This window comes from Dermacentor silvarum, chromosome 6, assembly GCF_013339745.2.
Source record: "Dermacentor silvarum isolate Dsil-2018 chromosome 6, BIME_Dsil_1.4, whole genome shotgun sequence".
NCBI classification, from domain to species: domain Eukaryota; kingdom Metazoa; phylum Arthropoda; class Arachnida; order Ixodida; family Ixodidae; genus Dermacentor; species Dermacentor silvarum.
In genome coordinates, this window is record NC_051159.1 from 132301808 (window position 1) to 132319357 (window position 17550).

General features: G+C 48.8%; 1 protein-coding gene across 1 annotated transcript in view; it reads right to left on the reverse strand.

Annotated features, from left to right (window-relative positions):
• Positions 1-13620, reverse strand: part of LOC119456900 (uncharacterized) — a 76055-nt gene extending 62435 nt beyond the window's left edge. Inside the window, exons 1-2 of the mRNA XM_049669125.1 lie at positions 13603-13620; positions 1939-3354 (exon numbers count right to left, since the gene is read on the reverse strand). Coding sequence (XP_049525082.1) covers positions 1939-3354; positions 13603-13620 — 1434 coding nt within the window. The remainder of the gene's footprint in view (positions 1-1938; positions 3355-13602) is intronic.
• Between the last annotated feature and the right edge of the window lie 3930 nt (positions 13621-17550).

The following is a 17550-nucleotide window of genomic DNA, read 5'->3' on the forward strand; positions in this document are numbered from 1 at the left end:
TGACCCGCCACGTTGGATGATTGGTTATGGCGTTTTTTCGGCCGAGAACGAGGTTGAGGGCTCGATTCCCAACCACGGCGGCCGCATTTCGATATGGTCTGAGGGCAAGAACGCTCGTGTACGGTGTTTCTTGTGCACGTTAAAAAACACGGATGGTCGAAATTAATCCGAAGCCCATCACGTACGGTGTATCTCATAGCTCGTGAGAGGGACGTTAAACTTTACGATTTAACAACTTTTTTTTCTTTTCGATTTCCTTCGTATTTCACCCCGTGCGTGTAGTACCAATCAGCGTGCTCGCCCACGGACGAAAATCATAGCGAGGAAAATTTTTATTGTAGCGACATAATTTATTGTCTAATCTTGTGATTCACTGTTGTCACGCCGAAAAATTCCTGTCAGCAGTGACATAAATTTTTGAAGTAAATTCTGAAGCCTTGTCGTCAAGAAGAGCAAAGTTTCAATTGTCTTGATGACAGAAGCATCTGTCGTTCGTCTGGTGGCTTGTTATCAGAACCTGTTATCTCAGACCTGTTATCTCAAATAACACAAAAGTTCGGAGTCACGATGCGACATCAGGCTTACGAGAGAAACTTAATCCGTATTTTGAAGGCCCTTTGTTGTCACTTTTAAATTGCACGTCTTCTTTATATACGTTTTACTGAGGCTGACATGGCTCTCACAGTTTTACAGAATGATTGGAAACCAAAAGTAACAGTTGAAAATAGAATATTGTTCGAAAATACCCGCAACACTGATCGAGCGTACAGTTTAGTGAGCAGTAATTATTGCTGTGATCATACTGAAAGCCTTGGGCGAGTTGGTTCATAACGAAGAAGTAAAAATCACAGCGCAGAGATATGATCGAGAACATAGATAGAGTGCAAGAAATTTGTGCCTGTCCTGCGCATTGTATCTTTGTCCTTGCGTTCTTTCTCTATTATTTTATCTCTTCGTTAATTTAGAAATTCTTAGATGGCGACAGAACACCGATTTTGGCAGTTTTCCTTATACGCTGTCGAGTGACTGCCAAAGATTACGTGGTATGATAAAATTAGGAAATTTGCAGGCATAAGGTGGACTCGACTGACGCAAGACAATCAAGAGTAATTGGAGATCCCTGAGAGAAGCCATATACCTCCAGTGGACATAAAATAGCCTGCTAATACTTTTACCTCGCAAGCATGTCGACTATATACCAAGTGCCAATAAAAAACACATATATTGACCGAAAGCTCTTGTTTCTTCGTAGACCCTCGTGCAAGTGGTAGACACTGCGCACCGTGACAAAAACCACGATCTGTATAAAGCATTTTCAAATATTTAAATGCGTATGCCTTTCGGTCACATTAGAGGCAAAGTATACCACGAAATAGTAATCGCCGAGAGCACGAGGCCAAAATCATTCTTGTGCCCCTTATGAAATTTCACCAGGGCAATTATTTAGTTGCGTTCAGAGGCTGAGAAAAGACATTATTAACCTGAACTATTCTGTTCATTCTTAAGGCACTTTCCCGAATCCTTCAAACCTCGAAATTATTTCCAGCTGCGTACAATCGTAACTAGCTGGGGGGAAAGACAAAGGAACCGCTAACTTCTAAAAGCCTGCTGCTGCTTTCTTCAGTGTCTTAATTGCTTCACACATACAATAAAGACGTTCGACAAGCACCATCACCGTTGAGCTCATCGAAGTGCATTCATGCTGGCGAAAAGCGACCACAACTACGCAAAGACAGGGAAGAAAAAGACACAGGGCGACACATTATCTGGCATCGAGAAGCTTTGAACTTCTTAGAATATGGATGGGCTAAGTAAAGTACGACAACTACAAATTTCATCACTCATTCGGACTGTTTCTGCGACCACGGTATATATCGAAACGAGACTCCGCACGAATTGCTAGTGACTCTGAATAGAAGCATGCATGCGCGTGCTCACCCAGTTCTCGCAAACGTCGACCATATGCGCATCATCCGCCTGGACAGGATCTTTTCTTCGTCGGTTGAGTGCTGTGGGTAGAGGAGCGGGAAAGCCGAACACGAAGCCCAGCTCGTCGCCGTGCGCCACGCCCGTCCAGGGCTGGTAGACGCTGAACGAGGGTCGGTGGTTGAATATGTAATAGTACACGTTGTTCTTGCGCTTGGCGTACGCCTCGGCGAACAGCTGTGACGGGCAGATGAGGCTGAAGTCGCCCACAGCGTCAGACAACCGATTCAGCGCCATCCACGAGTCCGTCTCGTTCAGGTCGCTCAGGTACAGCTCGCGGATGGGCGCCGGATTCTTGCCCAAGATGACGCGGAAGACCAGCAGGCTGTAGAACCATATCTCGTCCACGGTGATCTTGGTGTAGTCCTTGAAGTTGAAGATCTTCCAGAAGAAGTGGTCCACTATGCCGGTGCCTTCGTTCCTGACGTTGCCGATCATGAGGTCGACGTCCTGGAACTGACCCCTCTCGGTGGCCAGGACAGGTTCGAAAGGAAGGAACTCGCTGTAGTAGGCCGGGATCATGTAGTGCTCTTCGACGCCGAACACGTCCTTCATGGCCCGGTATATGCTCGAGCGGCTCCTGGAACGAATGCAGTCGATGACCTTTCCGGGTTCGGCGAGCACGTTACCCCGCTCGCCGACGGGGCAGCCGAGGCCAACGGCCAGCTGCTGGACCTTGAGCTTGCCCGTGAAGGTGTTGTCGGGTACCTTCCAGTAAGGTGTGCCACTCTGCATGATGACCCGCCTAAAGAGCCCCCTGGTCAGCGGTGACAGTAGGTGGTAGCCTATGGAAACTGAACCGGCGCTCTGGCCGAACATCGTCACGCGATTAGGATCGCCGCCGAACATGGCGATGTTCTTTTGGATCCACTCAAGCGCCAGGATCTGATCGTACATGCCCATGTTGCCCGGTGCGTCGGAAACGTTGGCGTTCAAGAAACCGAACACGTTGAGCCTGTAGTTTGGCACCACCACGACGACGTCGCCGAAGAGGGCCAGGTATCGGGCGTCGTAGACGGAGTAGCTGTTCCCGCCGAACTGAAAGCCGCCACCGTGGAAGAACACCATGACGGCCTTGGTGGTACATAGCCCGATGTTCGGGTGAAAGCAGTACCGGGCGGCCGTCCACACATTCAGGTGCAGGCAGTCCTCGGTGGTGTTCGACGCGTCGATGGTGAAACCCTGCGTGAGTTCCCAGGACTTCTGGGAGCACGGAGGTCTCTTGTGCGTGGCGTAGTGGATGCCTTTCCAAGGTAATGCAGGTCGAGGCTTTCGAAACCTGAGATAACCGACAGGTGGCTCGGCGTAGGGTATGCCGTAGAAAGCATCTACGGGTCTGTGGCCGACGTTTAGTCCGCACGCCACGAACTATTCCGGACCTTGTGTGAGCGAACGGCTGGTTCGGATCATCTCGTATCCTGGCCTCCGAAGGGGTAACGATGACCGGCGAAAGCACAAGTGCAGTGGCCGCAAGAATTCCGTGAACCCGCCTGAAAGGTGAAACGAGGTCGTCAATAACAAACGGAACGACATGCGGGCTCATTGCGACTGGCTGAAAATTGAATACAGCTGTTCGCGACCGACGCAGCACGCAATTGCTACTGGGCAAAAATTCAACTCGTATAATAGCGATACTCCTTTTGTATGAGCCGCTGACGTTTGATAAAGCGCGTGCATCCTGATTGCGATGCTGATTTCCTTAATTTGTTCCTTAAGCAACAGTGAGGAATTAGACGCACGTGATCAAAATTGCTCTAATAAATTTGGCAGCTCCTGTAACCTGACACTGCAATAATTTAAGAAAGACGATAACGACATGTTTAAATTTCAAGCGAACAACATAAAGGTAGATTGTTACAAGTTAAGTGAAGCATTCATGCACTGTCTTATCGAGCAAAAATGGAACTCGTACAGGAACGACTTAAACATACACACAAACGCAAGAATTTCGTTAATATATTCCATATAAGTGTAGAATTTGTCTTCCTGGTGCGTCGCACGTCGGTAACCAAGCATACTAATACATGTCGCTTGCTTCAAGTTAAATTTTGCAATACTCTTGTTTAGGTTCTAATTTTGCTGCTCGGGCTCCGCTTAAACGCGACAGTGTGTGCATAGCGTATGCCTTTCCTGAAAACGCACACACTAAGACATTCGCTAATGCATCTCTTTACTATAACCTTGTATCACTCCGTTTCGTCGCTATCACCAAGGTCCAAACACATTCAGCAGAGCAAAAGCTTACGGAACGCTCAGGCGCGCCAGCGCGCGGTGCATTGCACCGTGCGCAGTGAAAGTAGGAACGAAGCCGTGCATATACTCACATTCTCTTATCCACGCACCGACGCAGGGGGAGGCTGACGACTGCGACGCGACAAGGCAGTATGGCTCACGAAGAAGCCTCGGCAACACGGCAAGCGCACGCGCGCGTGAGTCGAGGGAGGCAGACCCGGTAAGACGAGATGTCAAGACAGGCAAGCGGGCGTGACGGCCTGCCGATGCGACGTCGGTGATCCACGCACACCGATTGCGAGGCCCGCACGTGCCTAGAGCCCGTCGATGATCCCGTAAGAACGCACAAGACAAAGACTATCACTTTTCCTGGGGCTCACCACCGCTGTGTCCTCATCTCCGAGTAGCCCCGGCCGGGCCCGGCCTGTATCTTCTTCTCTACACACACACTAGCTACAGCCGTACTCGTACACGCCGCTACAACTCTGGCCCCTTTCGCACGAGATACGAGCAAGCGTGTGTGTGTGTGTTTTGAATCGCCCACTCCCAGATCGCCGCTACAGCCCAGTGGGTGACCCCTCCGAGCTCCTTCTCCATCGCCCCCCCTCTCCAGTCAGTGGGAGGGTGAGCTTCCTGAAGCGAGAGACCGCAACTGATAAAGGCAGCTGCAACGAGTGGCGGGCGGGCGGCTGTTACCCTCTCCGCGTTCTTAACGAGGAAAGCGAGATGAAAGAAGCGGGCCACTAGGGACGTCGGCACCCAAACATTTCGCGGCCGACGACATGTCTACGTGCTTCCAAATTTACTGCCTTTCTTTTCTTTCTTCACTTTTCGTTGCCATGGAACGAGGGGAAAATGGTGAACCACCGTGAGACGCATAACCGAGTATTGTTCGCTGGGCAGTTCACAACAACGGAAGGTGTTCGTTCGTTCGCACCATGAATTGCTGGTTTTGCTACCTCTGGGGACACGGAAATGCGGGCGTTCGGTTTGAATTCGAAGAAGCAAAATCAAGTATTTCATATGAGCACACCGTAAGACGGCGAGAGAAACCACTGGGAGTAGCGGACCGGAAACCTCGCTTTGAAAGGTGTAGGCTGCGAGTGAGAAATTCCAGGTACGCACACACGCACAACGTAGTCGCCGAAGAGGAAATGTTGGAGCTGTGAAACGAGATCGTAACAAACAAGCCGAGAAAATAGCGCAGCTAGCTTGCATTGTTCAACGGCCAATATTCGAGCCAACTCCGGCGAGATCGAACTTTCGCGTGCAATGAAACACTGAGTGGCGAACTAGAAGATTGCAGGCGGCAATGAAGTCCAGAGGGTCGCGCTCACAAAAGGCCGAAGCCGTGACAGTTGTCAAAGCAGGAGTGTCCCAGCGCGTTGAGGCATGGTCTGGCCAGTTGAACGAATCCGTATAATTGCTTCTCCTCGAAACTGTCGCCGGTCTCCGTAGTTTCAAATGATGCCGAATGTTAATTTTATATTGTGCTGCGACAGCCTGAGGAAGCTAAGGGTAACCGAAAGCCACAAATACGCAAAATTTGGGCAGTACTTCAACTCTTCTTGTGGGCACATAGGATATTACATTTGAAACGTTTCGACATAATCGCCGTAGTAAGGGAGCAGGCTAAGTAGTCACAACAATTCTCAACAAACGTTCTTATGGTGATCGTACTTGCTTATGTTTTTGCCCTATAGCTACTTCAGTGGGTTCTACAAGACATTTATTTTTTCATCTGTTGCCTAAAAAAAATTATAACCCACAGAATTACTTATCGGCATTCTCGCCAGTCCACGCATAAAAAAAAATTACAATTGCATGACATTTCGATATTGTCGCGCCAGGCCCTTAAAGACATCACCCCTTCCCATGGCTCCATAATGAATTTTCTCTGTGTGACCCTGCTCTTTGAAATTGCTGCTAATACATTACACGGCTCTTAACTAGTACGTACAGCCTCCCGCATTTTACCTATACCGCGCGAGAACGCTGTGATATGGTCGTACGTCGTCCTGAAGGGAACATCGCAATAGACGACTCTTGCACAGGAGAGTTCTTAGTGCACTTGAGAGTACTTCTGCCGGTCTCGCTGATTATCGCCGCTTAAAGGCGCTAAAATGACGCATGATGGGCGCTCGCGCGATATAGATAAAAATGCAGGAAACTGTACATCGCATTTCTCACAGCCTATAATGTCGTGGCCCGTTAAGGCTTTCAAAATAAATTAAAAAAAAAAACTACTATTACTAAATTTGATGAAAGCGCAGGTTAATCTCAGTGTTCTTCATGATAGATTGGTGTGGGAGAGAGGGAGGGGGGGGGGGCGGAGGGATGATGACTTTACGTTCGTACTTGTAGACTGAAGCATATAAAGTTGAAAAGAAACCCGCCGTGGTTGCTCTTGGCTCTGGTGTTGGGCTGCTAAGCACGAGGTCGGGGGATCGAATCCCGGCCACGGCGGCCGCATTTCGATGGGGGCGAAATGCGAAAGCACCCGCGTATTAGATTTAGGTGCACGTTGAAGAGCCACAGGTGGTCTAAATTATCTCGGAGTCCTCCACTACGGCGTGCCTCATAAATCGTGGTTTTGGCACGTAAAAACCCGTCATTTAAATTGTTTAAAGTTGAAAACAAGTAGATATATATGAAAGACATTACATGGAAAAACAGCACTCTCGCTGTCATCACTAAATTGTATAGTTATAATATATATATATATAGTATACTATACAATTTAGTGATGACAGCATTAGCGAAAGTGATGTTTTTTTCTTGTAATGTATTTCATTGCACCTCCAGTTTAAACACAAGTTTATTATTTATTATTGAATTCCCTTCAACTTAAACTCATCGCTTCCTCGATGTCCTCCTTGGTTTACTAACTATCTATCTGCCTGTTAAAGTTTGACAACTCCACTTAAGGGTTTCACCATTTCAGCTGATTCCTCCGTCATTGCTCACGCAGGTACAAGCGAATCGGCAATGGTTACGCTATAGCCGACCGTTCGTCAAACAACAGCCACCGCTGCACGGTTCCCACTCCGCATTCTCGTACGCACGATCGGCACAGTTCTACACACCAAACGCGCGCTTTTGCCATTTTTTCTTCGAAGATCGGAACTCGTTCGAACGAAAAAAAAACTGAACTACGCGAGGGCTTTCACTCAGAGGGGCACGGTGCTCCAGAAAGCGGGCATTGTGCGCTGCTGTCGGTCGACGCAGCGGTGGGAGGGGACTCCAGTGCCTGGCGCGGTGTGATGATGCCCAAGAAACAAATATAGCCGTCACGATCCGAGTGACCTAGTGCGGGTCAGCGCGTCACGCATTCCGCGTTTACACAGGCGAGGGGCTTTGGACGGACAATTTATGCGGCCGGCGGATGCTCCCAAGTCTTTGTGCACAAGCCGCAGTGCGTCGGCGCACGCGAGCATTCACCGACGTCGTTGCACTCAATGGTTTGCGCGTCGTCCACGCAGTGGTCAGAGCAGATGCTATCTCGACGACGGTGACGACGCGTTTAACCGCGCTGGGGCCACCACTGGCCGGTGCTCATCGAAGCAGAAGGGCGTGTATACGCTTAGAAGAGGACAGGCGAAATTTATTCGGGCCTGCAATTAGCAGCGGGCGCTTGCTTCCTTCTGCGAATGGAGTCGATCGGTGAAAGAGAAGGTCTAAAGAGGGCAATCAATTACGGTAATCGTGCGGATATCGGTTGCAGAGTTCGCCTTCGCTCGCGAGCTTGCCCTAGAAAGCGTAGTACAAGTGGCAAAGGTTTAGAATGACTAGGAGAGGCATGGACAAATATATTTATTGGAGCGAGGGTGGAGAGGTCGGCCGAAAAAGAAGCACGCCTCTGTCCCGGTGGCGCATGCAGGGAGAAGCAAGGCATTAAAGTGAAGCTAACAGTAGAGTGAACTGTGCATTACGTATATGTACGCACTCACATCTATAAGAAGTACACGCACAGTCCGGTGACATACATATATGTATAAACATCTTCTCAACGTGTGAAGCAGCGCACAGTACACGGCACCAAAGAAGCAGAATAACAGGACAAGAAGACCAATTATTCTGCTTCTTTGTGTCGTGTGCTGTGCGCTGATTCACACGTTAAGATGACTGGTCACAAACTCTCGCAATTGTCGACATTGTATAAGCATCTGTATTATCTTACACAAATGGGCCTGGTATATACGCCAGATCCTATTCTGCTCAAGTTCTAATACGGCTGTGCTCGAGCCTTGAATGAAAGGCCAGTTAACTCAAGGAGCACCATTGTTACGCGCCGTGTGCTCTCCGCGGACGTCTTGGGATGCCAGACTCCTTTGTTCTGAAAGCGGGCGACCGTCCAGGAGAAACAGGTTCAGGAGAGTGAGCAGTGCACGGACTGTGGTATTAAGGTTGTCGCCTGTAGGTTGAAAACCAACAATAGCTCAATACAGCAGTTTGCTGCAGTATGCCTTGACTGAGCTATCGCCAAATAGCAAAGGTCAGAGGTGGTCGGAACGTAATAATTGCGGCTGTTTATTGAGGGGGCCATTTGCATGTGGGAAGTTGGAGGAGAGCACGATCATAAGAATCGCGATGTGCAGCTGTCTGGCATTCGAGGCGCCGTCCTCGCTTGGCCCCATAGTTATGCAGAGTCCGAGCGAGGATGACGCCTCGGCTGAGGAGAAGATGAACCGGTTAAGGGCAAAGACAGAAAACCGATTGTTGCGATGCTCTTGACGTTATGGAATTTGTTTAACCCGAGGCACTCTATGCCACCATCTGGACTTGTAATACAAATGCAGCGTGGTTGCGGGAAAACTCAGCGTTCGGGACTAGTTAGCAAGCACATTCGCAAGTATATATTCGCACTGATTATTGCGGGTTTGAACTAACAGGTTGCGTTGGCGCCAGAACTCAACATCAACAAAAATGATGTCAACAATCCCAAGGCGGGTTGAAGTGGGTCACGGACATTTGGTCCAAGAAATACGGGAGGACAAGTGAAAGGGACGCCTCAGTCACAGTTTCGACAGAAAGATTTTTATTTGTCAAAGGGCTTAAATTTTTTTTGCCAAAGACGGGTCATCAGAAACGACGACACTGAAAGGAGCTTGACAAAAAAACTGGCCGCCATCCCGCCCTGCGAACATGAATGTCCAGCGAAGCTGTATCACACATCACACATGGTCGAGCATTGTATTCGCGCTGTTCTTCTGGTGTCTTTAATTTCCTTGGTCTACCCATGGCAGTCTTAGAATGAACTGGATGAGTTGCTAGACGGGTCTCCCTTTTATATATTAAAGCATGGTGACGTCACTAAGCATATATATATATATATATATATATATATATATAGATATATGCTGTATGCCTGATTGCAAACAAAGATATGCCGTTTGCCTTCAATTGTTAACCTGGAATTTTTGTGTTTACGCCACGAAATTTTTCGACCAACGACAGGTATACAGCTTCGCTGTAAAAGACAAGTTCTCTAGAAACGAGGGCGCCTGACTGAGGTTGACAAAGATAAGCCATTTTGTCGAAGCCTTGGCAAAGGACAAGATGATGACAAGGACGTGTCCTTATGCCAAACGTCGAACCGCACCCAGTCGCCTCCTTCCCTTGTTCGCCAATATTTCATGTTAGCCTCGTATTTTCAGCATCGAGCAGGTCATAGGTGCCTAGGAGGAAGTGATCTACCGCGCTTTACATATTGCGTGGAGGATAAATTGTGACTGATATTTCAACATTTTTATTTTAATCTATGTGAGCAGCCCGTGAAAACAAATGCGAATCGAGAGATCCAGGAAAGCTTAAGGGTAGTGGTGTATTGTAGCTACAGGCGGGTTTAGCCTGGTAATCAAGGCCAGTAATTGGTTCGCCTGAACGTCTCTTGTAATGTCACCGTGGCATGTCATCACGCGTCCAGCAACCCAGTGTCAAACAACCTCCCCCACCAGATCCAGGAATGCTATTCTTAAGGCTTTTCTGCGGCTCCAGTGCGTACGGTGAACACAGAAGGTCGCATATTACCGACCACCTCTCACGTTTCCTTTCTCACGCCGAGGTGGCCTCACACGGAGCAACTATAGCGTCGTGCACTTTCTCCTTCACCAGCCGATGCGCGCGCGCGCGCGAGCAAGCATAACTAGAGCGAAGGCCGCGCCGCGTCTGGAGGTCTAATCTGCTGAAGAAGACGCGCCATCCGGAGGAGAACGGGTCATTTGGCGCCGCGACCCGTTGTTCGGTCGCCGTTCCCTCGACGGCTCGGCTCGGCGTGTGTGTACACGCGAGCTGTTACGAAAGCAAACGGTCCCAACCGATCTATTGTCTCAGCGGACAACAAGCGGTCATTCGTCGCTTTCTCCGCCCCTTCTTCGCCTCGCGCGTTGGTTACGCATTTTTATTATGTCTTTGTTCGCAGATCGCAGCGTCGGCGGCGCGTGAAGTCCTTCGTGCCGCGCCGGTGCTCAAGTATGCGACGTCGACCACGAAGACTGCAACCGTCGTATACCTCGGCTCGTCGCTCCCACGCGCCGATGGCTTTGAGGGGAGCTACGGAACGTTCGGGAACATTACCTGCGGGGAAAGTTGTCCCGACCTGAAGCTTTAAAGGGCCGTCCTTGAAACTTCGATGAGAAGGACGCCGGGCGTTATAAAGAGTTCACTCAGAAGGAGACAAGATATGATAAATAACAAGGACGTATGAGTGCCCACGGACTTTCAAGCGCGCTTGAAACGGCTACTTCGCGCCTTGCTTTTGTGTGCGTGATCCGATTAGTAAGGAACCGATATTACAAATGATTAGGGGCCGAATTAACTAAGTTCTGGGGTCGCGAAGACTGTTTGTCATCCGCCAGCCACATACTTTTATGGCCTAAAGTTTGTATAGGTATGTTGAACATTTTGTTTTTCGACACCCTCTATTTCGTTTAGGGAACTGACTTTTAAACCATGGTTCGGCGAAGGCAAATGGAATGCACTGCATTACACAAGTTTACTAACATGAAACAAGCAATTTTATAAAGCAACATACCTTTATACGGAGTAGTAGCGAAGAAGCAGTTCGAATCGGCTTTTAGAGCTTGTGTGAGGAGCTCATGCCTCATTTCTCTTTAGTTGTGCCAACGGGTGCCCGCCACAGCCCGGACATGAACACAGCACCGGCCAGGGGTTGAGCCTTTCCAAAACGGTCTGTAGCTAGAGGTTTTTCATTTATTTTACCTTAGAACAAGCCAAAGTCCCTCAGCACAAACGGTGGTGTCGTCGTTAACATTGTGAGGAAATCCCGGCCCCTAAGAGCGAGCAATCACATGGAACGCATTTCCTCTACATATTTTCGGCGAGTCGTCGACCTGCATGCGTCGGCCCGTACATATCACACCGCACCAAAAACTATACGCTCTTATAATGGCTACACTCAACGAGTAGCCAGAGATACGGGTCTGCATCCAGTCGCGGTAACCTCATGTGCATCCCCGACCGGAGCACAGTCTGAAGTTGTCAGAAGCGCGACCGCGATGAAACAAAAAGATACTGCACAAAGCCAGGGAAGTGCAGGCCCAGACAGTTAATGAGGCCAATTAGGGCCTTGACCCACCCGCACTCATCGCTCCTAGCGAACAACAAAGGGTCCCGAAATATCCCCTGCGCGTCGCCATCACAGTTCCTGAGTGGCCAACTGTATACATGCAGGCTCGCTATAATAACGCGGCAGCGCCGACAAACGCGGGTACATTCATTCGCTGCCGTCCATGCGAATCAAAGAGAAGAATTAAAAAAAAAGAAACGGCAACCTAACCCAAAAGCGCGATCTCTTGAAAACGACCTCCAAGTTTAACAAATGACCGAGACACGGGTGACAATGGGACATAGGGGATCATGAGGGGGGGGGGGGGGGGGGGGGGGGGGGGGATCATGGCGTTCTGCTTTCACACGCGGCGCATGCGTGCCTGAATTTGTACATTCGCGGTAGCCCTTCGCTTTCTTGCCCGCGTGGCGTGGAAATACTCGCCGCGACAAAAGAAGAAAACATAGGTAAAGAAAGGAACATAAGCTAAGTAGGGCCCCTCCCATCTTGAGGGCAATTTGCATGCGAATCATACAAGCTGTGTCATCGAGCTCGTGAACAAGGGAGCGTGTACGCGCATGTAGGACAAGCGGTGGCATGGAATCAGCTGACCGTGTATGCCCTTTTGTTTTCCAGCCCTTTGTGGCCCTCTCTCGGGCGCTCGGATTACCCGGCACTGGAGGTATACTTTCGCATCTCCGTGGAAAGGAGCAGCAGACCAGATGACAACAAAACGAAGATGCTCCGGCCCCGTCCCGCGTCGAGTTGCATTGTGCCGAGAAAAGTAAAAATATGCAAAGCGAGATGCGGTGCGGCAGTTAGCGGTGGATGTTCCTTTGTTTCGACACTACCGTGTCGCAGAGGGGATGTCGTTGGTGTCGTTGACATCGCGAGTAATACGCGTGCATCCAACTGCTTGCTCCACTGCGACCACAGCGCTGAATCGTAATTGAGGAAAAAGCGAATTTGGCAGGCTGGCGGCGTATACAGTATATCGACCAATCGGGGTTCGGTGGTTGGCCGCCGTTATCTGGAATGCTGGGATGTTAAGACGCAAATTACCTGCATGATTGCTGCAATTTGCGTCATCTATTATATTACGACCTCGGGTAATGTTAAAGCCGTCTGCAGGAGCCGTTTGCCTCTCCTAAGTTGGTATTAAACAGAATGGGGTTCGTCTATGTAGTTGAATGCGGAAGTGTCAGACGAAATGACTCATAGATGCTCGGATACGTTCTGTTAAAAAAGTGACTCGCCATCCGGGCCCTGCGAATGTGGATGTCCAGCGAAGCTGTTGCAAAACCACCCCTACAACTGCTGAGGGGGGTATGCAATGCTTTATTGGTGGTTCGGATGCTTGTTTTGAGCTTGTTCTTTATTGAAACGTATGCGTTTCTGTGTGTTGCATGGGTGATTTCAATGAATGTATGCACTGTTCCCTTCACTTTGCTCAGCGCTTGTAGCTTTTGGCTTACGGGGGTATGAGCCATTGCTGATTATGGCAGATACTTGTCTTGAGCTTGCTCTTTATTGAAACGCACGCTGTTCTGTACGTTGTATGCGTGATGCCAATTAATATATGCACTGTTCGCCGTCACTTTGCTGAGTGCTTGTAATTGTAGCCTCTGCATTACGAGGTGGATGAGCGATTGCATTTATGCTTGCTGAGGGGGGTACGAGTCATTGCTGATGATGATAATTTTTGTTCACGGACTGGACACAAAAAATGCCGACCACCGAGAGGCTAGCAGCTTCGCTGTAAAGTAGCTGCTTTCTGGAACACTTCTGTTAATGCCACAAAGGCACACAACTCTCACCTGCTGGGTCGCCAGCATGGACGCCGGAGCTTGATTGGGGCGGAAGTGACGTCACGTGCAAGCCATGTATACAGGTTAGCAGAGTCCTTTGCCAAATCCTTCCGCATAGAGATGGCCGGACCACACTGTATGCCATTACTATACAGTCACTGACTGTCTGTTTGCAAAGGCAGCCGTTTTCCTGTTTTCCACGGCACTAAATCGCTCAGTCTTCTGAACAGCTGTGTTCTGCGGGAGCAGATTTCATTGCAGTGCTTTTACCGCCACATATCATGCTGCAGAGAGCATTAAGCTGTTGTGCTTAATTTTATCAACTGTACCGGCGCGAACGGTTTTAACACCTCATCTTTAATCTGGCACGCGTGCGCGTGTTGTACTCCTAAGGTCTCTTCCTCTTATCTTTCTCTGTTTTCTCCTCCCCGGTATACAGTGTCGCGAACGGGATAAATCTGCCCGTCGACGTCATAGTTATTGTTGTTATTGTTGTCGTTAAAGAGACAACCACCCGATGAGACATCCACCAAATAAGACATCACCCGATCGTAGCAATTGATATACGAAGGAAATCCATACGGGTTCCTCCAAAGAAAAGCCTCGCAGTTGAAGAAAAATTCGTCCTGGTCCGGGACGTCGTTGTCGTTTAAATAATTGGTTCATACCCACAACAGGGAAGGGGATTGGCCAGGAATTGAATCGATTATTTAAAATGACAACCTCAAATAAATGTCTCGTTTGCCTACCTCTTCTCCAATTGCCTTTCGTATTTCTTTCGGCGTCACGCTGTTCCATGGAAGAAAAAAATATGCCAGACTCAAATGCAGTTGACATCTACGCAATACGAAGCATACATGATTTGTAGAGAATGGTTGTGTGAATAGTTCAAATATTGATAGTAGAGATTATATGTTGTGGTGCTTATGTTTATAATAAGTGAAACAGAATGTTTGTAATGGCACGATATAAAATTAAAGGAAACTAAAACCCAGAGGCACATACGCAGCGACCTCCAGGGCACTACAATATCTGTCATATTTTCTTCAATTTTTTATGTATGGCTGACACATTTTCTTCGACTGAATGCTTCAAATATACGGCTAAATTTGTTATCGAAGCTTGACGTGGTCTTCGCTTCTCCAATTTCATCGGTTCGTTCCAGATTCTCAGCAACCGCTTGGACCAGTCGCTTCGGCTCACTTTTGTTTGCGAGTACCATTTTGCCTACCGTCGAGTCAATGCATTGGAGGCATATACGCGAGGTTATCCAGTCCGCACCGTCAGGTTCAGTCACTGCACAACATACTACTTCTTTTTTGCATAATGCTCTTTAAGTACACTGTCACAATAGGACAACACGACACTGACTCGGCGCCAATGAGCGCAACGATCGCGTGACTCGTTGGCAGACAGTATTGTTGGCACCGCTATACTTACACCACTGAGGTCGACACGAACGCCGCCGCCAATGACGGCTCGAAATATTTGCAGGCTGCAGGCTTCCAAGTCGCTGACGGCGTGACAAAACCATTCTCCCGGCCTTCGGCCGCTTGTGCGTGCTATGAAATCCGCTAGCTTTTTCTTTCTTGTTTTTGTTTTCGTTTTTTTTTTTTTGCTTTTAATGTTGCTTTGTCTTCCCTGTTTTCCTCGCGTGCTTGATATGAAGCCATGTTGCATTCTTTACTGCATTTGTTAACATCGCATTCTCCGTGAGTGTGCTGCAAGCCACGCCACTGTTTACTATACCTTCTTCACTCACTATGGAATAACAAACGGACGGGACAGCCGCGGACTGGCGGCACAGAAAGTGTTCCCACATGCAGGCCTATCAATTGTAAAAGATGCATGCCTTATAAGTATTTAATGAACATTCAACAGCCCATATAAGGACTTTGGCCGGAATTGGTCGGGAGAGCCGTTCCACTTAACGGCGTTCATCACTGCAGCTCATGTCGTTTTCTTACTGCAAGATAAAGAACCTCCGAAGGTAACCTTCGTCGCTTTATATGACTCCGAGACGAACGTTGATAGAGCCGTGCAATACCATTCCCTCGAGCAGCCGCCACCGCTATGTGGTTGCGTGTATATACTCGCGGACAAGTTTCTGTCCGCATTTTTGTTGCTGCGCCAAGTAGTCCCGCAGAGCTTGACAGGGCTTTCGTTTTTTTTTTTCTTTTTTTTTTTTTTTTTTTTTTTTTAACAGATACTAAATCAGCGTGGCTTCCGCGTGCTATACGGTTTCGCCTTTGCCCAAACGCGAAAGAAAAAAGAAAAGCCGGAAGATAAGTCAAATTGAACACTGATTGGTGTATTGTATGCCTTATTTTAATATAAGCGCTGTAGTAGATAAATTATTTATGTTATAGAGTGGTACCTAGATCGCTATGAAATATATGCAGACACGTTGACAGGATTCAGGCGAGGCCGTTCGTCTATAGACAACGTTGTTGACTTGGCAACGTACGTCGAATTCCAGAAGGCCTGTAAACGCTTGTCTGGTGGTGCCTTGTTTCTAGACGTTAAAGGGGCTTACGATAACGTCACCCATGAAGCCTTACTTAAAGCGCTAGAAGGTGGCAAGACATATCTGTGGGTTCGTAGCTACCTACAGATGCGATCATTCTACGTGCTCACCGGGGATGGCCCGACAACCCAGTACGTATTACAGTAGCCGCGGAGTCCCTCAAGGCGGAGTACTAAGCACAACGCTCTTTAATCTAGCCCTTATTGGACTAATCTAGAACCTGGCAAGCGCCGTTCGACTGTCTATCTACGCCAATGACATGTGTATTTGGACGTCGGAGGTGACACGGCTTCAGCTTCGCGCTCGGCTTCAGAAGGCGGCCTCATCGACATCATGCTACCTTCGTAAACAAGGGCTGGAGGTGACGTGGGAAAAGTGAGCAGTAGTAGCATTTACCCGGAATCCAATATCTGCATACGGCATATCAATCAACGGACAAGTGATATCGTACAGCAGAAGTCACAGGTTCTTGGGAGTTGTGATTGACAGAGATCTGTCCTGGACTGCTCACGTCAACCACGTGAAAAAACGCCTGATGGCTATATGTCACCTGTTCGAGTTCCTTGCAGGAAAGAACTGGGGGGTGTCCACACAGTCCATGCTACAGCTGTACAAGGTGTGGTTTGTTGGGGTCCTCCGATATACAGCCTGCCTTGTATATCCAACACTTGCAAAACTAATTTGCGCACAATTCAGGGCATTCAGACACAAGGTCTTAGGATATGCCTTGTAGTACCACGCAGTGCGTCAATGGCTGAAAAGTATCACCATTGCTCAAGATTAGTCAATCACGACACACATCGCTCTCGAGACAATGCTCGCACATGTCAGGCACACTGCCCGGACTCCTTGCCACCACTTCGCCGCACTCACCGTGGAAAGACCCCGCACGTCATATCGCACAACTGTCAGTGCATATCGTGCCTCGCTTACATCGTGGTACACAACTGCGGCCAGGCCGGTGTCTCCTCCAGGGTGTCTGTGTCGTCCTGATGTACAACTCAGAATTCCAGAACTTCAGAAAAAGTCTGATCTATCACCGTCTGCACTAAAACAATTGAGTTTACTCCTGTTGTACGAGAGATACAGCAGTCACGTGCACGTCTATACGGACGGATCGACTACATCGACCAGTTCTGGAGATACTGTGTTTATACCGACGAGAGGAGTAACGATGCGAATCAAGACGTCACACGTCACGACGTCCACGTCTGCAGAGCTCACGGGTCTGCGCAGTGCACTTGAATTTATTGACGCAGATAATCCTGGTACATGGGCCGTGTTTTCCGACTCGAGACCGGCTTTACACAGTATGCGGTCCGTTGTCCGACGTGGAGCTCACGAACAGCTAACGTACGAAATTGTCAAACTTCACCACTACATCAATCAGAAAGGCCACGAAATTATTTTCCAGTGGCTCCCTGGCCATT